The 21,231-nt window shown below is 53.6% G+C and overlaps 1 protein-coding gene across 2 annotated transcripts in view; it reads left to right on the top strand.

Moving 5' to 3' along the window:
* The window catches only part of LOC118678267 (tubulin-specific chaperone cofactor E-like protein), a 199,848-nt gene that overhangs the window by 92,281 nt on the left and 86,336 nt on the right, over positions 1–21,231 (top strand). For both annotated transcript variants that reach the window (XM_036353716.1, XM_036353715.1), the window contains 4 exons: positions 3,735–3,872; positions 5,016–5,181; positions 8,379–8,791; positions 18,762–19,332. In XM_036353716.1, coding sequence (XP_036209609.1) covers positions 3,735–3,872; positions 5,016–5,181; positions 8,379–8,791; positions 18,762–19,332 — 1,288 coding nt within the window. The remainder of the gene's footprint in view (positions 1–3,734; positions 3,873–5,015; positions 5,182–8,378; positions 8,792–18,761; positions 19,333–21,231) is intronic.

Below are 21,231 nucleotides of genomic sequence, written 5' to 3'. Positions count from 1 at the left end.
GCCAGTCCTGGCGGCCATGGCCCTTCTGAGGCTGTGCAGCCCTGTCGCTCAGCATCACGAATGTGAGAAGGAGCCGGCCAGTTCCTTGCAGGAGGTGCCACATCTATTTTGCAGGAGAGGGACTGAGGCAGAGACCAGATCCCGCCGCACGGTCAGGGCCCCTGAGGAACCTGAGGTCCCTCTGTTTTGTCTGAGGCACTGCCTCTCTTCATCAGCTAATCCCCCCTTTTTTTGTCCTTTCCCCCTACAAAACCTGGTAGGACAAGGAAATGGGGTGCTGATTTGGGGCACAAATGACCTGACTGATTTTACTATGTTACGACCTTTCTTTTACTGTGCATTCAGATTTGGTGCTAATTGGGCGATTAAAGCGTTTCACGGAGTAAAGTTTTAACATCTGCTCTGAGGATGTTAAACAAAAGTCCGATCAGAAAGATGGCACTGGTGCTATCGTAGAGACCGTCAGCTCCGCTCCCTCCGGTCAGCAGCAGGCACACCTCCCGCAAAGCCCTCGGCTTCAGGCTGACTGGCCGCGGGGAGCTGTGAGGCAGCAGATGCGCCTTCCTGTGTGGTGTTTCCAGCAGCAAATGCCCTCAGAAATCAGCGCTCTGCTCCCTGAGGGTTGCTTCCATCCCCTCTGCTTTCCTGTTTCCTTGGCAATGAGTCAGCTGTTTGGGGCAGAACAGAAACGATTGAGCTGGACAGAGGTGAGCACCTGGGCCTGGGCCCCTTCCAGCGCAGGAGGCTCTGGGCGCAGCAAGGCCTGTGAGCAGCGGGCTCATGCTCACAGCGGGCTCATGCTCACAGCGGGCTCATGCTCACAGCGGGCTCATGCTCACAGCGGGCTCATGCTCACAGCGGGCTCATGCTCACAGCGGGCTCATGCTCACAGCGGGCTCATGCTCACAGCGGGCTCATGCTCACAGCGGGCTCATGCTCACAGCGGGCTCATGCTCACAGCGGGCTCATGCTCACAGCGGGCTCATGCTCACAGCGGGCTCATGCTCACAGAGGGCTCATGCTCACAGCGGGCTCATGCTCACAGCGGGCTCATGCTCACAGCGGGCTCATGCTCACAGCGGGCTCATGCTCACAGCGGGCTCATGCTCACAGCGGGCTCATGCTCACAGCATTAGAATGTGAGCCGCCAGGGGGCACTGACCTTAGTGCCCCGGAGGGGAAGGGAGGATCGCCAACCAAATGCTGCCACCGCATTTTCAAACAACTTCCGTTGGTAATAAGAATGGCAAGATAATTTAGGTCCTTTCTGGCTTGTCCTTTGAGTAAATGTCTGGACTGTGAGAACTCCTTCAACAAGGACGAATGAGGTAACAGCTGCATGTTCTGAGCTCCTTGGAGAAGAAGACAGTCCACCCCCGCGGAGCTGCCGCCATGCCTTTCCCTGCCCTGAAATTGGCCTCCTCTCCATCTCCCTTCACCCAGGCCCCTTCCTCAGAGGAGCCCGCTCACCGCAGGCCCTGCCCTGGCCTGAGAGGCTTGGGAGAGGCAGAAGGTCTCAGGGGCGCAGTAGGAAGGGAAGAGCAGCGAGGAGCAGGAGGCAGGGCTCAGAGAACCACTTGGTTGACAGAGGCAGAGCTGATGCTTGCTGGAGGCTTGGTCTGAGCTCGGCTCTGTGCGAGGCCATTTCTGCACTCACGCAGCCTGGCAGGATGCGCCGCTCAAGGTGAGCAGGCTCGGAGAGGCTAGACAGCCTGCCAGAGTGGAAGGAGAGAGCGAGCCGCAGAGGAGGGAGAGCAAGTGCAAGCGGACGTCTCCGAACACTAGTCCTGAGCTGTTTCCTCGGCTGCCTCCTCGGGGTCATTAGAAGTCCTCTGGAGTATACGAGGGTTTTTAAGAATTAAAACCTGTTTTACAAAAGCAGGTCTGGAGAAGCCTTCAAACTAAGGTGGAGGAGGCGTGCATGTAGAGGCGCGAGAGCGAGCCGCCGGGTGCCCAGGGCAGGGCCTCCGGGCGGTGGGGGGTGGCTGGCTGGTTGAGTGACTTCTGGGATCAGACATGGGCTGCACTTGAGACCGGCTTGGACCACAGATCTGCCCAACTGGGTTTCGGGTGGAGGAATCCGCTTCCTGAAGGAGAAGCCTGGACTGGGGGGCTGTAGCTTTAGTCCTCGTGTGACCTTGCGACCTTGACTTTGTGCCTGGGCCTTGAACCTGACCCTGCTGTGACCTCAGGCGATCTTTAGCGGGCTGCTCGCTCATCTCCTTGCCCCACTTTCCTTTTCGGTTGAGCAGAGCAAAGAATGGAGGCATATGCCTGGGCGACTCTATCGTCATCGCCATCAGCGGTGTCAGCCCCAGAGCTCGAGGAGAAAGTCCTCACGGACAGAAAGGGCTTTTCTTTGCTCTCACCTTGCCTCCCCCGGGACCCTGGGGTGGGGGGGTGCGATTTGGGGCGTCCAGGATCCTCTGCGCCGTCTGATTACCTGGGATAAGCATGCGGGTCCTCTGCATTCGACAGAATGCCAGCAGGATGGTATCGGCAGTGGGGATACTGGGTCTGAATGGAAAAGGTCAAAGCAGCCTCTCCTTTTAATTCTATTTTAATTTAATTTCCTGAAATGTGTGTCGGGGTGGGGTTAGCAAAGGAAGCAGTAAAGGGCAGCATTCGCCACAGCCTGTTCCCAAAAGCTGTTGGCAAGGCTCACTCGAATGTGTAGAACATCTCCGTCCTGAAAAGCTCAGCGAAGAGGCTGAGCGGACAGCGTGGTGCCAGGAGATGGCTGGGCTCTGGCCGAGTCCTGTCTGCTGTGGCCAGGCCATCGTCAGATTTCCAGCAACTCATGCCCCTTACCTCTCAGGTTTTTTTTTGTTTTTTTTTTGGTTTTTTTTTTGTTTGTTTGTTTGTTTTTAAATATATTTTATTGAGTTTTTACAGAGAGGAAAGGAGAGAGACAGAGAGTTAGAAACATCGATGAGAGAGAAACATCGACCAGCCGCCTCCTGCACACTCCCCACTGGGGATGTGCCCGCAACCCAGGTACATGCCCTTGACCGGAATCGAACCTGGGACCCTTCAGTCTGCAGGCCGACGCTCTATCCACTGAGCCAAACCGGTTTCGGCTACCTCTCAGTTTTTAAGCTATAAGATGGGAGTCACCCAAAATGGGCCGTCTCAGGGCTGGTCTGAGCTACAGATGAGTGCTGAGACTTTTGCAGATACGAAGTGATGCATGAATGCTCAATTAGGGAGCAGTTTCCCCCACAAAGCGCTCCGTGAAAATCACTTTCCGCTGCCCTGTCCGAAAGGGAGGGGCACCCCTCTCCCCAGTGCCCTCTGGGAAGTGAGAGAGCACATGCTCTACCAGCTCTGCCATCGCCTCTCCCCCCAACCTGCCGCCCCCCCCACCTGCCCCCCCCCCCCCCCCCGCACTCAGCCCTTCCCTGCCTATGCTTCCTGCAGCTCATTCTCCTGCTGCCATCTGCTTGCACATCGGCACAGCTGAGCCGAGCTCGGCGTTCTGGGTCTGAGGCGGTCAGAGCGGGGGAGCGGCCCCAGCCGGCCTCTAGGTGGTTCTCAGGCCTCTAGGTGGTTCTCTGTCCGGCGCACTGTCCCGCACGCCTTGCTTTCCCCACTCGAGCCGAGGACACATTCCGAGAGGACTCAGAGCGTGAGCACCGGGCACAGCCCTGAGCTGCTGGGGGCAGGGAGGGGGCAGAGTGCAGGGAGCTGCCATTGGGCAGTGGGAGTCACAGCCCATCCATTCCCACCTGCAGGTGAACACCTTCCAGGCCGTCCTGGTGTCTGATGGCTCTCACACATTCACGCTCTTCAATTACTATGAAATCAACTGGACCACGGGGACAGCAAGCGGCGGGGACCCCCTGACAGGTCTTGGGGGGGTGATGGCACAGGTGGGTGGCCCCTAACTGTCTCAGGGGGTGATGGCACAGGTGGGTGGCCCCTGACTGTCTCAGGAGGTGATGGCACAGGTGGGTGGCCCCTAACTGTCTCAGGGGGTGATGGCACAGGTGGGTGGCCCCTGACTGTCTCAGGAGGTGATGGCACAGGTGGGGGGCCCCTGACTGTCTCAGGAGGTGATGGCAAAGGTGGGTGGCCCCTAACTGTCTCAGGAGGTGATGGCACAGGTGGGTGGCCCCTGACTGTCTCAGGGGGTGATGGCACAGGTGGGTGGCCCCTGACTGTCTCAGGAGGTGATGGCACAGGTGGGTGGCCCTGACTGACTTGGGGGTGATGGCACAGGTGGGTGGCCCCTGACTGACTTGGGGGGTGATGGCACAGGTGGGGGATCCCTGACTGACTTGGGGGGGTGATTGCACAGGTGGGGGGGCCCCTGACTGACTTGGGGGGTGATGGCACAGGTAGGGGGCCCCTGACTGTCTTGAGGGGTGATGACTCAGGTGGGGGCTCCTGACTGTCTCAGGGGGTGATGGCACAGGTGGGGGGCCCCTAACTGTCTCGGGGGGTGATGACTCAGGTGGGGGGCTCCTGACTGTCTCAGGGGGTGATGGCACAGCTGGGGGGCCCCTGACTGTCTCGGGTGGTGATGGCACAGCTGGGGGGCCCCTGACTGTCTCAGGGGGTGATGGCACAGCTGGGTGGCCCCTGACTGACTTGGGGGGTGATGGCACAGGTGGGTGGCCCCTGACTGACTTGGGGGGTGATGGCACAGGTGGGGGATCCCTGACTGACTTGGGGGGGGTGATGGCACAGGTGGGGGGCCCCTGACTGACTTGGGGGGGTGATGGCACAGGTGGGGGGCCCCTGACTGACTGGGGGGGGTGATGGCACAGGCGGAGGCCCTGACTGCACTCTGCCATGCTTCTTGGTGTCCTGGAGGGAGTCCTGCCCAGGGCTCTTAAGGGGGGAAGGATGTCTGGTGGTTGTGGAGACTGGGAGGCTAGTCTTGTCCATCGCTGAAACCCTGATCTGGTGCAGCATGAACGAGGCAGGCTGTGTCGGGAGAAGAAGGTGTTCGGGCAGGTTAACCAGCGGGTAGTGTTTGTGCTCAGGCTCGTCTCCCTTCTGCGCTTCAGGCAGGATTTAACGGTGGGAACCTCAGCAACTTCTTCAGCCTCCCGGGGTCCAGAACCCCCGACATTGTGAACATCCAGGAGACCACGAACGTCAACGTTCCCGGCCGCTGGGCGTTCAAAGTGGACGGGAAAGAGATTGACCCGGCCAATGGCTGCACCTCCAGAGGTAAGGCTGTTCCTGTCTCTATGGCAACGCAGTTTGTGGAGTTTAGATGACAGGCAGGCGTTTTGGCCCTGAGGGCAGACACTTTGATGCCAGCCTCCTTTGACACCTCTCAGCGGGCGATGGGTCAGGGTGATGCGAGCGCACAGGCTCCTTAGACCGAGACGCCTCCTGCATCCGACACTGCGGTTTGTGAGGGGCTGCCTGGGGGGTGAGCACAGCGCGCTGCTCAGAACAGCCACAACGTGGATGAGGGACTTGAGTGAGGTCCCAGCCAGAGGGACAGGAGGGAGCCCTGGTTAACATCAGCCAGGTCGTGGTCCTTCCCCTTTCACCATTCCTCTGCCGGGACCGGGCGTGCGGACCTGGAACACATGCTAGACAGAGGGAAGCCAGCTGCACGCGGGGAGCAAGCTGTGGGTGCTCCTCGCGGGCCCCTTACAGTCAGGCCGGACACCTCCCTCGGCGCGCAGAGCGGCCAGGGCTCAGGAACACCCGGCTGCAGACTCCCGCTTCGTGTGTGTCTAAGAGTCTTCTGGAAACAGGGTTTCTGTTCACACTTCTGCTCGGAGGAGTGGAGGCGATAGCAACCCGCCCGTGCACTTGGCCATCCAGCCATTGCATCTCTCCAGAACATTCTGACAGCCCAGGGAGGTGCTGGCCGCCCTGCAGGCAGAGGTGCCGAGCCCTTGCCTCCCACTCCACCACGGGGGTTCCCCTGGAACACGGGTGACGGGCTGAAGACGTGTTCGCACAGACACAGGCCGGCACTGGGCGGCAGAGGGTGTGGGGAGGTCAGACCCATGCAAGGCCTTGGGCCGGGAGGAAGGTTTCCGGAGCTCTCCTGCCTACTGGTGACCGCGTGTCTCGGCAGCCCCAGGAGACCTCGGGCTGCTCCCCTGGCCCAGCGCCAGGTTGTTCAATACCCAGGAAAGCCCATCCGCCTGCCTGAAGCCTGCACTCTGCCAGTCCCTGCGGGGGTCAGGCGTGTCAGGACTGCGAAGTCCTCAGGTTGAGATAGCGGATGAGTGTGTCAGAGCACAGCTGGGCAGGGCCAGATGGACACCCTGCTCCTGGGCACACAGGGCTCCGGCTGTGCTCCTGCCCTCAGAGTGGACTGCAGCTTCACTCACGGTCTGGGCTGGTGGCCACAGCACCTCGCGCCCTCCGTCCACTCCTGGCAGAGCCGACTGGCATGGCTGTGTGACCTCAGTGGTGGCGACAGCCACTGGCTGTGGTGACGGGACACACAGGCCAGCTGCATGCAGGCCCCACTTCGACCTCACTCCTTCCCCTGGAGTTATGGTTTGGGTTTTGTATCCAGGACAAATGCTATACCCTACGCCAATGCTGTGCATCTTTATGTGCCGCTGGGCATGCATCAATCTGTGAGCCTGGGGGTGCCCTGGGTGAGGAGGGAAGTGTGATGTGGAGCTGGGTTATTATGTCATCATTTTGCAAAGAAAATGATCTCAGCGATTCTACCTTTTGACCCAAATGTCCTCTATTCCAAAGCATTTGTCTCCCCCCCCCCGCCCCCCTTCCCCCCCCCCCCCCCGCCCTTTGGAAGCCTGACAAGGCGGGCACTGGCAGCTACTCCTCGTGGAGGCTGCTGTTGGGACCAGTGCCCAGGCTGTGAGGTGAAGGGGCCTTTTCAGCTGATGCATGTGACCTGCTGGGAGGTGGGCCCATCTGTTACCCCATCGGGCCTCTGCTCAGCGGGTATCAGCATCATCGCCTGCTGAGACGGAGCTGCTCCTGCCGGACGGAGATGGGGAGGGCTGCCAGGCACCATGCCTTCTGCTCGGTTAACCTGTACAGTAGTCAGTTTTATAAAAACTTGAGAAATATTTTTAAACTACAATTTCAACTATGCTTACTCCTGGTCTACGGCGTTATTTATCTTTCCTGTCAGACATTCTCAGTTTACAAATGCCCCTCCTCCGTCCATGTGTGCCAGGTTTTTGTAGTCTCACGGGTCCCATGAGGCAGGGAGAGGAAACAGTGCTGTTCCCATATCACAGGTTGGAAAGCTGAGGCAGGTGGACATTAAGGCCGGAGTCCGAGAGGTTGCCCAGTTTTCTTGACTCTGCCCCCAACCAAAGACTCTCACAGCCCTCAGCCCTAAGGTGCTCCTATTTCAATTGAAAGTTGATATTAACAACTGGCAAATTTCAAAAATTTGATTGTGGAGATAATTTCTTTAGGAAAGTGGTTTTAAAGACTGGTTGTCTACCAAATAAATAGTAGTGACTACTTTAAAGATTAGCCCAGCCAGTGTGACCCAGTGGTTGAGTGTCCGCCTATGAACAAGGAGGTCACAGCTGGATTCCCAGTCAGGACACATGTCCGGTCGCAGGCTCAATCCCCAGTGTGGAGCATGCAGGAGGCAGCCAGTCAATGATTCTCTCATTGTTGATATTTCTGTCTCTCTCCCTCTCACTTCCTCTCTGAAGTCAATAAAAATATATTTTTTTAAAAATTAACACATCCTTTGAAACCATTCTGCTCCCCCACTTCAGACTCCTCCCGACCTAGATCCTGTGGACAAGTTCTGTCCGCGATTCCATCCGTGATGGAGGCCGAAACAGGCGGGGAAGCATAGGACTGGCAGGGCCTGGAGTGAGAGAGGACCACGTTTGTAGCTGTAAGTTAGTGTCTGCAGGATTTATGAGCCGTGGAAGGTGCCACGCCAGAGGTCAGCCCTTTCTAGAATCTCCTCAGGAAGACGGATTTACATGTGCATTGACTCCTGGTGCTGTTGACCTTTCTGGCACATTCTGGGCCCCACAGATGGCTGAGGGAGCCAGCGAGCAGGGTTGCTGTCCCTGGTGAGCCGGCTTTCCGTGGGGAGAAAGGCCCACTCCTGCCAGCCAGCCTTTCCTGTGGACTCAGACAGGGTGCCTTTCCTCGGATGAGGCTTGCGCACCAGCGCGGAAAGGGTCACGCCAAGAGCTCCGGCTGGACACGGACAGACTCACGTGGACCCTGGCTTCCCCACTGAGTTGCTGAGTGATCTTGGAAAAGTGACTCAGTTTCTCTTAAGCCTCATCCCTCACTTGTCAGGGGAGGGCAACAACACTTACCCCTAAGGTGCTGTGGTGGCGTAGAGGGTGTCACACCGTCCAGCGTCCAGCGCGGGGCCCAGGCCTGCGCCCATGGAGAGCCCTCGGCAAACACGCTCTCTGTCGTTGTCGCAGGGCAGTTCCTGCGGCGAGGGGAGGTGTTCTGGGAGGACCTGAACTGCACCATCAAGTGCCGCTGCCTGGACTTCAACAATGAGATCTACTGCCAGGAGGTCGCTTGCAGCCCCTACGAGGTGTGCGAGCCCAAAGGCAAGTTCTCCTCCTGCAGCCCCGTGGAGACCGGCACCTGCGTGGTGTTCGGGGAGCCGCACTACCGCACCTTCGACGGCTTCGTCTTCCATTTCCAGGGCTCCTGCGCCTACCTGCTGGCCCGGCACTGCGTGCGGGCGGCCCACCTCCCCTTCTTCAGCGTGGAGGCCAAGAACGAGCGCCGGGCCGGCAAGGCCGTCTCCACGCTGAGGGAGCTCTCCGTGGAGGTGAACGGCTACAAGATCCTCATCCCCAAAGGGAGCTACGGGAAAGTCAAGGTGAGAACCGCCACCGGCGCAGGGCCACGGGCTCCCTGAAACTCTCCCAGGCCTGCTGCTCTGCTGGGGCTGCCGGGACCGCAGGGTGCACGGCTCTCCCTGCCCCACAAAGAGCTTGTAAAATGCGTGACTGAGTTACATGTTGTGAGGGAGCTGCCCTGGCTCCCTCGTTAACACAGTGTCTGTCTGCTATGTGTCTTAAAGCGCATGTATAGTCCCGTTTCCCGCTAAACACCGGCGCGAGCGTGCGCGCGCGCACACACACACACACACACACACACACACACGCACACACACACACACGCACACACACACACACACGCACACACACACGCACGCACGCACACACACACACGCACACACACACACACACACACACACGTGCAAGCGCAGGAGTAACTGGGGAGAGAGTAAGTTTAGTTTCTCACGGACCTGGTTGAAACAGTGGTAGCCATGTGGCCACGCGGTGGAGATGGTGTGAACACAGTCACACCCACCACCAGTGCAGGCTTTGACTGACAGTCCCCACCACCCGTCCCGTGGCTGCATCCACAGAGAAACCTCCAAGCGGATGGTTGTCTCAGAGGCGCCCTCGCGGCCCGGGAGGGCTGTGGCCTCCCGGGAGAGCCCAGGTCCGCTGCCCAGACAGCAGAGCCCCTCCCTCCTGCCTGAAGCTGGAGGCCCTGCCCTGCTGGCCTGTTTGGTAAACGCAATGGCCTTCCTGGGTGCAGGCAGGTGCAGTGACGCAGGAGGCTGCGCGAGAGGCCACAGCAGCTCCTCAGCGCGCGGGGGCCCCAGCTTTCATGTTTGTTCATGAAGACTCATCGCAACCAGATATTTATTCAAGTAACAACAACCAAGACCCCGAGGGGTTGATGGCTGAAACCGTGTGCAGTCCTTAATCCCCCACCGGGGAGGTCATCACAGAGGTCACTGAGCAGACCTGGCACCAATGCTGGGATGTCTTTCTTTAAAAAAAGTGTTGTGGTTCAAATGGATGCAACATGTTCAGCCAGAGGCCGGACGGAGGAGCGCATGTCGCTTCCTGGCCTGCCTTCCTGGGCCCATGGAGCCAGCAGGTCCCCGTCGGAAGGGCGCTTTCACCGGGGCTGAAATCCCAACCTGCTTGCTGCCGGGCTAGGCTCCCTGGGACAGTCTGTCTTTCCGAGCAAAGGGAGGAGTCAGGCAGCGGGGTGAGAGTCCCCTGGGAGTTCACACCGTGCTGCCTGGCCCTGTGGGCCCTGTGCGTGTCCTCGTAGATGGAGGCTTGCATTTTCCAGCTGGAACGAGCTCAGTAGCGCCCCCTACTGCTGCATTCCGGGGTGAGGGGCATAACATCTGCAGCAAAAAGAAGCTTCGTGCTTTCCCACTCTCCTTTCTGAAGGAAATTCTTTCTTGCTCACAGTCAGACTTTTTTTTAAGAAGGAAAGAGGCGCCGACATCCCGCTCAGGCCAGCAGCTCTGCTGACTGCGCGGCTCTTTCCTGTCGTCCGGGTGTCGGGCAGATTCCTAATGTCCTGTAGCAACGGGAGGCGTGGATGTGAATGTAAATGTTTTAGAAAGAAAAGGTTATGTGACTCCAACTGCAAGCTAACAATGGCTTCCTTTTCCTCTTGCCAAATGGCTTCCAGTTTCTCTGAATAAACCTGCTCTTCGGGGGCGGCTGCTGGGCGGATGGCAGAGCGCCCACCCGGGTGAGGTGGGGACAGGCAGGGAGAGGGGCAGGAAGCAGGGAGAGCCCCATCCGCCTGTAAGACAGCGGACTTCTTCAGACATGCGGGCCAGGCGGGGGCGGCCTCCTCTCTCCTCAGAGGGAGGGCCTGCATCTGTCTGTGGATTTCCCCCTTTGAACTGTTCTCAAGTAGCAAAATAAACAAGGTCGGCTTCTATGTGCCAGTGGGGACCAAAGGGAGCCAGCCGGAGGCCCACAGAATAACACCGCCTTCCAGCTAACCCTCCTCGGTTTCCCGCCCCCCCCCCCCCCCACACACACACCCAGGTGCACCCGAGGGCTCAGGCTCTGGGAGAAGCCGAGGCCAGTTAGCATCTGGTGGAGAGGATCTGGGCTGGGTCAGAGCTGCTCAGCACCTGTGCCACGACGGCCACCGAGTGGCCTTTTTGAGCTTTATTTTCTCTTTTCGTAAAATGGGTGAAACTGTCGAGGAGGCAGGACTCTGGGGCTGGAGGGTTGATGTGGCTTCTGTGCTGAGCCCTGGGGGGAGGGAGCAGGAGAGCAGAGCTGTGAGCAGTGGCCGAGGGCCGGTCCCCTCCCTGTCCCTTGAGCCCTGGACCTTACTCTCCTCACCTGCAAAAGAGGGAGATATGTGGGACCTTCGGAGGCTGTCATGAGGAAGAACTAGAACGGCCACACTTGCGATTTCTCATACAAAGCTTGGCATGCTGTGGCTGCTCAGTATTTGCTCGTTCCCACGTTGCCATCGCCACCCAAGTCTCTTTCCATTCTAAGCCCTAAGCTTGAACTTCTCTCCTAACCATGTCTCCGCCCACATGCTGGGAGAGACACCCCCAAACAGGGAAATGGCCAGAATACTGGGAGAAGACTAGAGGCACAGAGGGGAGATTCACCAACCACTGGTTAACTGAGAGTTCAGGGCTCTGGGATATATAGATGGAGGAATGAAATAGGATCCACCATCCATGGGGGTGGGGGTGCGGTGTGGGGAGAGTTCTCTGGCAGTGCTGCTCCCAGCACTGTGAGCTACAGACACAGACCCTTGTGTGAGAGAACAGGGTGCATGAGCACTGATGCCAGGAAAAAGCTGTCAGCTGGCGATCCCAGCGCCTGTGGTGGGCCTGGGACAGAGCCGGCCTGCGTGGGGCAAGACCCAACGCAGAGAAGCTGGGGGACTGTGGCAGGAACGAGAGACTCTACCCATGGTGCTGCTCTGGGAGGCAGACCCTACCCTCTGTTAGCAGACGCTTCTGTGAGAGAAGAGCGTTAGTAAGGGACATGCAGCTGACCCTTTCCTAGTGGAGTCTTTATGGGTTTTGGAATTAGGGTGATGCTGGCCTCGTAAAGAGAGCTTGGAAGTCTTCCCGCCTCATGATTTTTTGGGGATACCTTGAGGACGACAGGTGCTAGTTCTTTAAATGTTGGTAACTTGTGAAACCATCTGGTCCAGGACTTTTGTTTGCTGGGATTTTTTTTTAAATTACTACTTCCATTTCATTAGTTAATATCAGTCTACTCAGGTTTCCTAGTTCTTCCTGATTTTGTTTTGGAAGATTGTATTTTTCTAGAAATTTGTTCATTTGGCCCAATTTATTGGTGTATAGTTGATCATAGTCTTTTCTTACTGTTCTTTGTATTTCTGTGATGTTAGTTGTTACTTGGCCTCTTCATTTCTGCTTTTATATATTTGGGTCCTCTCTCTTTGTTTCCTGATGAGTCTGGCTAAAGGTTCATCAAGTTTATCTTTTCAAAGAACCAGCTCTGGATTCATTCATCTTTTGTATTTTTTTCATGTCTATATTATTTATTTCTGCTCTGCTCTTTGGTATTTCCTTCCTTCTGCTTACTGTGGGGTTTTTGTAGTTCTTTTAGATGTATGGTGAAATGGCTTTTGCAAGATTTTTCTTGCTTCTTGAGGTAGACCTGAAATGCTATGAACTTTCCTCTCAGAACTGTTGTCACTGTGTCCCATAGATGTTGGGTTGTTGTGTGTTCATTTCCATTTGTTTGCTGGTCATTTTTTATTTCTTCTTTGATTTCACTGGCAACCATTGAGCATGCTATTAGCTTCCATGTGTTTGAATGTTTTTGAGGGGTTTTTTTATTGTAGCTGATTTCTAGTTTCATGCCGTTGTGATCTGAGAAGATGCTGCATATGATTCCAATCTTCTTAAATTTGGTAAGACTTACATTGTGTCCTAACATGAGGCCTGTCTTTGATGACGCTCCATGTGCTCTTGAGAAGAGTGTATATTCTGTGGCTGTGGGATAAAATGTTCTGGAAAGATCAATTAAATCCATCTGATCCATTGTGTCCTTTAAAGTTGCTGTTTCCTTGTTGATTTTTTTGCCTCGGAGACTTACCAGTGATGTCAGCAATATGTTAAAGTCCTCCACTGTGGCTGTGTTGCTGTCAATCTCTCCCTTTAAGTACTTCAAGAGTTTTAAAAATATATATATTTTTTAGGTGCTCCTATATTGGGTACATATGTGTTTACCTAAGTTACATTCTCTTGTTGGATCCATCCCTTTAGTATTATGTAGTGACCTTCTTTGTCTTCTGCTATGCCCTTTGTTTTGAACTTTGTTTTCTCAGATATACTAGTAAGTATTGTTACCCCTGCTTTTTTTTTTCATTTCCAAATGCATGGAAATTTTTTCCCATCACTTCTCTTTCATCCTTTGTGAGTATTTTGTTATGAAGTGAGTCTCTTGTAGATAGCATATATATGGGTCATGTTTTGTTATACACACTGCTATGAATTGTTTTGTGATCCACACTGCTATATCTTTTGATTGGATCACTTAATCCATTTACATTTTAGCTTATTATCCATGAGGACTTATTTATTGTCATATTTTCTTTATACCTATATTCCTCTCTAATCGTATTTCTTCTTCTTCTTAAATAGTGACTTTAACTTTTCTCACAATGCTAGTTTGGTAGCAATGTACTCCTTTAGCCTTTTTTCTTTTTTGGGGGGGGAGGGGGGGTCTGGGAAGCTCTTTATTTCTTCTTCAGCTTTTAATGATAGCCTTGCTGGATAGAATAGTCTTGGATTCAAGTCCTTGCTTTTCATTACTCTGAGTACTTCATACCAATCTCTTCTGTCCTGAAGTGTTTCTGCTGAGAAATCATCTGACAGTCTTATGGGAGCTCCCTTATAGGTAACTGACTGTTTCTCTCTTGCTGCCTTTATGATTCTCTCTCTCTTTAATCTTTGCCATTTCAGTTATGATGTGTCTTGGTGTATGTGTTTTGGGTTCATCTCTTTTGGTTACCTGTACCTCTTGAACTGGTATGAATTTCTCCTTCACCAGGTTAGGGAAGTTTTCTGCCATTTCTTTTAACAGGTTCTCTACCCCTTACTCCTGTTTTTCTCCTTCTGATACTCCTATGATGTGAATGTTGTTACATTTCATGTTGTTCCAAAGTTCCCTTTTAACCTATCCTCCTTGTTTTTAAATCTTTTTTCTTTTGCTGCTCTGATTTGGTGTTTTCTTCTCTCTTGGTGTGTTCCAAATCACTGATTCAGTCCTCTGCTTCATCCAACCTATTCTTTATTCTTTCTAGTGTATTCTTTATTTCAAATATTGTATTCTTCATTTCTGACTGGTTGTTTTCCATGATTTCTATGCCCTTTTTCATGCTGTTGAAGTTCTCACTAAGTTCTTTGAACATCCTTATAAACCATTTTTTTTTTTTAATCTTTGTCTGGCAAATTGCTTACCTCTGTTTCATTTAGCTTTTTTTTTCCTTTTTTGAGGTTTATCCTGCCTTTCCTTTTTGACATGTTTCTTTGTCTTCCTGCTTTGGCTGCCTTTCTGTGTGTTTTTCTTACTGTATACGAGGTAGATCTGCTATCTCTTCCTCTCTTGATAGTGTGGCCTTATGTAGTAGATGTCTTATGGGACCCAACAGTGAAGTCCCCTTGATCATCTAAGCCTGGTGTTCTAGAAATGCCTCTTGTGTGAGTTATGTGAGCCCTCGTGTTGTTATTGAGTCTTGATTTCTATTGGCCTGTTCGCATGTGGAGTAAACTTGGGCTGGTTGACTGTGAGGACTGACCCCAACCACAGTGAAGGAGCTGTCGAGCAGGTGCTCACGACAAGAAGCAGAATTCACCTCAGCACGATCTGATGCCTGTCAAGATCTCCCTTTGGCTATCCCACCTATGAAACTAATTGGATTCTACTTTGATGTTGTCTGAAGCTGGCCACTGGTCTTTGGGAGGGACTTTGGTGGTCATGTCAGTCACTGCCTGTGTCTAGTCCTGGAAAACCTGTTTGGAGCTACAAAGCTATTTACACTTTGTGTCTGTCTCTGCTGGGCCTTGGTGTGTGTGGGAATGACCAAACTGCACACCTAGGTTGGTTCCACCAGCACTGAGCATGTGGGCAGATCAGCAAAAGTCCCAAACTCCGCAAGATCTACCTACACCTGCCTTTGCTTGCCGGCTACCTGTCTGGCTCGGTCACTGAAAGAACTTCTGGTGACATTCGAGTTGCTCAGTGCAGGTTCTCAGTGAGTCACCAGACAGGGGTGAGTAATGTTCACCAAACTGATACAGTCTCAAGCTCAGTGCCAGTGCTGGGTCTGAGGCCACTCAGCCAAAGTCCCAGGATGCACCAAGTCCAGCTGCTGCCTGCCATGTGCCCACAGACCTTTGTGCTGGGGCAGGATCTCAGGGAGTCAACAGGGTGATGCCAACAGAGTTTATCAGGCCCAAACAGACCGAGATTTAGCCATGTGAAGGGAGGCTCTGCATGAGTCAGGTGAAGAAAGGAAATATGATGGCCTCCATCCTAGAGTTACTTAGCTCAGTCTGTCCCAGATTCTCCCAGGAGTCCTAGGCTGGTAGGACAGTGCCACCAGGAAGCATGAAGGGGGGGGGGGGTTAGTGCAGTGGTCGGCAAACCGCTGCTCTCGAGCCACATGCGGCTCTTTGGCCCCTTGAGTGTGGCTCTTCCACAAAATACCACGTGCGGGCACGCACGTACAGTGCGATTGAAACTTTGTAACCCATGAGCAGAAGTCAGTATTTTGTGGAAGAGCCACGCTCAAGGGGCCAAAGAGCCGCATGTGGCTTGCGAGCCGCAGTTTGCCGATCACTGGGCTAGTGGATCTTTTCAGAGGGTGAGGTGCAGATGAGGCTTGGGGAAAGGTGGGGTGGCCCTTGCCCCACAGCCACACAACTCAGTCTGTCTTGGATTTGTACAGACCTCCTGGGCAACCCATGCTCAGCAGGGTGTGGTGACCAGGAGTCGGGAGGGTGGGGCTAGCAGATCTCCTATGAAAGGCAGGTGCCAGTCAGTTTCACAGGAAAGTGAAGAGAAAGTCCACCACCCAAAGCCACAGTACTCTCTCACTGACACCCCTTGAATGTGTCCTGATCCCTACACCTGGGCCCAGGCAACTGACTCCTCAGCAGGGCACACCCTCTGTCGGTTGATGCTGCAAGGAGGGGAGTGCTCCACCCAAGAGAGTTGGTGTCTGTGGTGTGGGAGAGGGACTCAGCACTGGGATCTTGGTGGCCGTCCCTTCAGCTCTCTCCCCAGAGCCACAATCCGCAGTCTTTCTTCACAAGACTCTAGTCTGCTTCTCCCTGAGCCCAAGGTAAGTGGCTGCAAATGAGATTTTGTGCACTGGCCCTTTAAAAGGGTGCCTGTGTCTCTAGCAGACTCCCCTCTCTCCCTGGCAGACAGGCCTCTGCTGCTTTTCACAGCCAGATGTTATGTGGGTGCCTCATCCCAGCTCTGGGGCTCTGGGCTGAGGAGCCTGGCACCAGTTTGCGACCCACGTTCCTTAGAGGGAACCTTTGCACCTGAGATGCCCCTCAGAATCTCAGCCACTGCCCGTGGGAGCGGGGCCAGCCCTTCATGTGTTGCCACCTTTCCTACTGTCTCGATGTGGCTTCTTCTGTACATCCTTGGTTATGAGACTTCTGTTCAGTTGGTTATTTATGATGATTGCTCTAGACTTCAGTTGTAGTTCCAGTTTGGTTCTGGGAGGAAGTGAGTGTAGCTTCCACCTACTCTGCTGCCATCTTTGATCTCTGGACAACTTATTTCTTGAGTATATTTTTCTTGTCTCTTTTCCCCCTTAAGTATAGAGACAGAGAATTGCACGTGATAGTGCCATGGTAACTCTTGGGAGTGATCTTGGACAGTCTGTTGTCTCACCTCCTAGACAATTCAGATGACCCTTATCCTTGTCTGCCAGAAATCAGCTTGGGAAGCGTACATGCACATACAGTCAGTTCCACCACAGACTCGCAATTCAACCTCAGCCCACGATGTGAGCTCCGTAGGCTCTAGACATGTTAAGTGTGACAGAGAAGACAGTTCACTCTCCTGTTGGAGACTTAAGCCACCTGCTCAAGTGAGCCAGGCTTTGGGGCCTCACTCTTGGTTCTCCCCCCATTTCTCACTCCTCACTACAAAACCCCACCAGCTCCTGCTGAGTGCACCCAGTGACTGTCCCTCTTTCTCCGTGTAATTACGCAGGTTAGACCCTCACCCGCCATCACCCCCGGGTTCTAGCAGCAGTTGTCCATCTGGTTGCTCTGCTTCTAATTTTGACATACATCGTTGTGTCCTTCATGCTGGCCAGCATGGACGTTCTGAAATGCAAGTCTGACTATGTCATTTCCTTTTTCTAAACCTTTGTGGACTCTCCTTAAAGAAGAGAAATGCAAGATTTTTGGGTTTCATTTCTGTGGGATTTTGTTTGGTTTTAAAGCATGGCTTTAAAGGCACTCCAGGCCTGTTTCCAACACAGAAGCCCAAGCCACTTTCTAAACATGAAAGTCAGATCACGTTGATCCTTTGCTCTAGGCACCCTCTTAACTTCATCTCGCTCAAAGCCGAGGTCTTCATAGTAGCTGAATGGCTCTGCCTATTCTGGCTGCTCTTCTCTCTTTGGCATTATCAGCCATCGCCTTGCTCTCTCCATTAGTGTCACACTGGCCCCTGAGGCCCTGGGAGTCCCTGCACGCTCCCCCTCAGGGCCTGGCTGTCCACGCTTCATGAGCCACTTTCACCCCAGATGACAGCATGGTTTGTTTCCTCACCTCAGATGTCCCTTTTCCGGCGAAGTCTTCCCTGATGACCATATTTGAAATTAGAAACCCTCTTTCCTACTACTCTTGACCCACATTCCCTGCTTTATTTCCTGCAGAACATTTTTCTGACATATTTTTTCCTGTTTATTTTGTTTGTTGTTGGTCTCTTCAACTGAAATATAAGCTCCGCGATGCAGGGATTTCCACTTGTTGGTAACCCCCAGCTCTTAGGACACGGCTTAGTACCCAGAAAAGGCTGAGTTGGTATGTGCTGAGTGAATGGGCCATGCCCCCGTCTCCAGCTTCATTTCTGTTTACCCCTTCTCTCTACAGCCCAGTAACGCCCCGATGCCCATCCCACCTGCCTTTATTCTTTTATCCCAGAATTCCCTGCCCCCAGCCTTCCTTTGGCCACTTCTGTTTCTCTTTAAAGACCCAGGTTAGACTTGATTCCAACTGGAAAGCTTTCTATGGCTTCCTTGGGCTGGATTACTTGTTCATGTCCTGTTCTCCCATTGCATCACCTGTTAATACATACTTCAAGCCATGTATTATAAATACCATCCCTGGCCCTCTTCCCCGGGGGACTGAGCACTCGGGAGAGGCAGGGACAATCCTCTTTTTTATTCCTTATTTCTCAACTCTTAACACAGTGCTCACATTTGTTGTTGTTGAATAATCCTGATACCAGGAAATGACAGGGCAAAACAGCTCGAAAATAACACCGGGACAGTCTCGACACTGTGTCATGGGGAGCAGTTTCCAGCACGCCGTCAGCTGGAGGAGGGCCGGGAGTGCTGAGTACACTAAGGGTGGAATGGAAAATAGTGACTTCAGCTAGGATTTAAAGATTGGATTTAGAGGAATAAAGAGGGAAAATGAGGCAACTAGTTTTTCAAGAAGTACTTGAAGCTAGCTAGCCCTGGAGCCAGTAGGAAGAGTGACAACCACCTGGACCCCAAGAAGTCCAGAGTGGCACTAGCAATGTGCATTTGTCACAGCTTCAGGGTCACCCAGTGCTCAGCCGGCCCACGCCAGCCTGGCCTCGAGGGTTCCCCAGGCCTGCACCTTCCTAGGAGGCCAGCCCAGAGCCCAGGCAGTGGGGCACCGTGCTCCCTGTGGCGCTGAGTCACCTGCCTTCCCTTCCTGACACTGGCTGGAACCAATGCCCGGCCCCGGCTCACCTGCCTTTTGCTGTCATTGTTGTTGGCAGGTGAATGATCTAGTGACTTCTTTGCCCATCACCTTAGACTTGGGGGCTGTGAAGATCTACCAGAGCGGCATGTCCACTGCCGTGGAGACAGATTTTGGGCTCTTAGTGACGTTTGACGGCCAGCACTACGCCTCCATCTCCATCCCCGGCTCCTACACCAACTCCACGTGCGGGCTCTGTGGGAACTACAACAAGAACCCGCTGGACGACTTCCTCCGCCCGGACGGTAGGCCGGCCATGTCTGTGCTGGATCTGGGAGAGAGCTGGCGGGTCTACCATGCTGAGTGGCTCTGCGACTCGGGCTGCGTGGACAACTGCACCCAGTGCGACACGGCCACCGAGGCCCTGTACTTCGGCCCCGACTACTGCGGCTTCCTCAACAAGACAGATGGGCCCCTGTGGGAGTGCGGCACCGTGGTGGACCCCACGGCCTTTGTGCACAGCTGCGTGTATGACCTGTGCAGCGTGAGGGACAATGGGACTCTCCTCTGCCAAGCCATCCAGGCCTATGCCCTCGTGTGCCAAGCCCTTGGCATTCCGATCGGAGACTGGCGCCTCCAGACTGGGTGTGGTAAGCTGAGGTCCCATCCCACTAGGTGGACAGGGAGAGGGCTCCTGGGAAACCTCTTTGTTAGGATTGTCCAACAGTGGAGGTGAGGTTGAAATATCACAAATTATAAAGAATGAACTGGCCCTGGCCAGTCTGGCTCAGTGGATAGAGCATCGGCCTGCAGACCAAAGGGTCCCGGGTTTGATTCCAGTCCAGGGCACATACCTCAGTTGCAGGCTTCTCCCCGGCCCAGATCCTGGTCAGGGCACATGCAAGAGGAACCAATCAATGTGTTTCTCTCACATCGATGTTTCTCTCTGTCTTTCCCTCTCTCTTCCACTCTCCCTAAAATTCAATGGAAAAATATCCTCAGGTGAGGATTAACAAAACAAAACAAAAGAAAGGACGAAGTGTAAAGGGATCTTTACGTGTACCCCGCCTGATACGATAGCCAGAAACTACTGATGAGCCTGAATGGTCTGGGAACGTGAAAGGCGTGGCAGGAATGCCTGGCGAGGAAGGCCCTGCAGCAGGGGGACCGTCTCAGAGTCCAGCAGGAGGGGCTTTCAGAGGTGCAGGTGGCTGCTGAGTAAATGCAGACATTGGCCATGTGGTCAAACCAGCCTTTGGTCAGTGACGCACTTCCCAGAGGACCAACAGCCTTTGTCCCTGGCTCGCTCTCCCCCACGTTCAGCCCCTTTAGTTCTGTGTCTCTCGCTCACTCGCAGCTGACCTGCTGCTGGTGGTGGAGAAGGCGGTGCCAGTGGGAAGCAGGCAGGCCAGGGAGAAGCCCTTTTGCTGAAATGCCCGTGTGAGGCCGGGCCCAGCAGCATGGGGAAGCGGTTTCCTTTGAGTTACCCTTTTGGATGAAGCATTTTGTACCATTTAGTTATCTCTCGTTTTTCTTTCCTTCTGGCCCACTTAAGCCCCGCCTTCGTTCCTAGTTATGCAAACTTTTAGAACAAGCAAACAGAGACAAGCCACCGGAATTTTGTTTCTTTCCTGGTCCTTGGTTTTCTCCATATGAGGAAACAGGAAATTCTAATTCATGCATTTGAGACCGCTATGGAGGTGAGAGATTTAAAAATGTAAGTTCCAAGGCCAGAGTGAAATTTTCATTCCACCAGTATGGGTTGAATTCACATCCATCACCATGTATCAGATTCGTTTCTTCGAGTACCGGTCTCACCACTAAGACAGAGTGTACGCCTTTTCCTTAAACTGGCCAGTCTATTATGTCTGGAGCATCCAAGTTCTGATTAAACTTAAATTGAATTTGGCATTTCTTTGATCCTTTTATAGTCCAAGAACATCCAAACTGCCAACCAAATTCTTGCTTAGAATGACTATTTTGTCCAGTGGTACTACTTTCCACATTTCTCTCTCTCTCTCTCTCTCTCTCTCTCTCTCTCTCTCTCTCTCTCTCTCTCTCTCTTCTCCTTCTCCTTCTCCTTCTTCTCTCTCTCTCCCCCTTCCCCTTCCCTCCGTCTCCCTCTCTCTAAGGTCAGCGGGGGATGAATCATATTGAATTAAGGAGCTAGTTTATCAGGCCCTTGAGCCCCTGCCTGTTGGAATCAACCCAATCCAGACGTTTACATAGACTCTGATGTCCTTAAAGTGAGAATGGACTGTCTCTAAGGCCAGAGGGGCCATCAGACGGCACTGGTCCTAGGTGCAGCCCAGACACAAGTCTGTGCAGATCGCCAGGCGCTTCCTTATTCCCCGTGTGCCAGAGGATCCATGCTCCCAGTCTTCTTTGGTCTCTGTTAGGAATTTGATGTTTTCAAATTACTTCTCTAATAGTTACTTTTTTTTCATTTCTCCTACAAGTTGAATGTATTTCCTCCGAAGAATGGGCCATGCCCTTTAAAATCAGAACAACTTATATGCCCATCAGTTGAAGATCTTAAAATAGCTTAA

Source organism: Myotis myotis, unplaced genomic scaffold (assembly GCF_014108235.1).
Source record: "Myotis myotis isolate mMyoMyo1 unplaced genomic scaffold, mMyoMyo1.p scaffold_m19_p_20, whole genome shotgun sequence".
NCBI lineage: Eukaryota > Metazoa > Chordata > Mammalia > Chiroptera > Vespertilionidae > Myotis > Myotis myotis.
The sequence above is the reverse complement of the archived record's forward strand: the minus strand, read 5'-3'. Positions and strand labels throughout refer to the sequence as shown.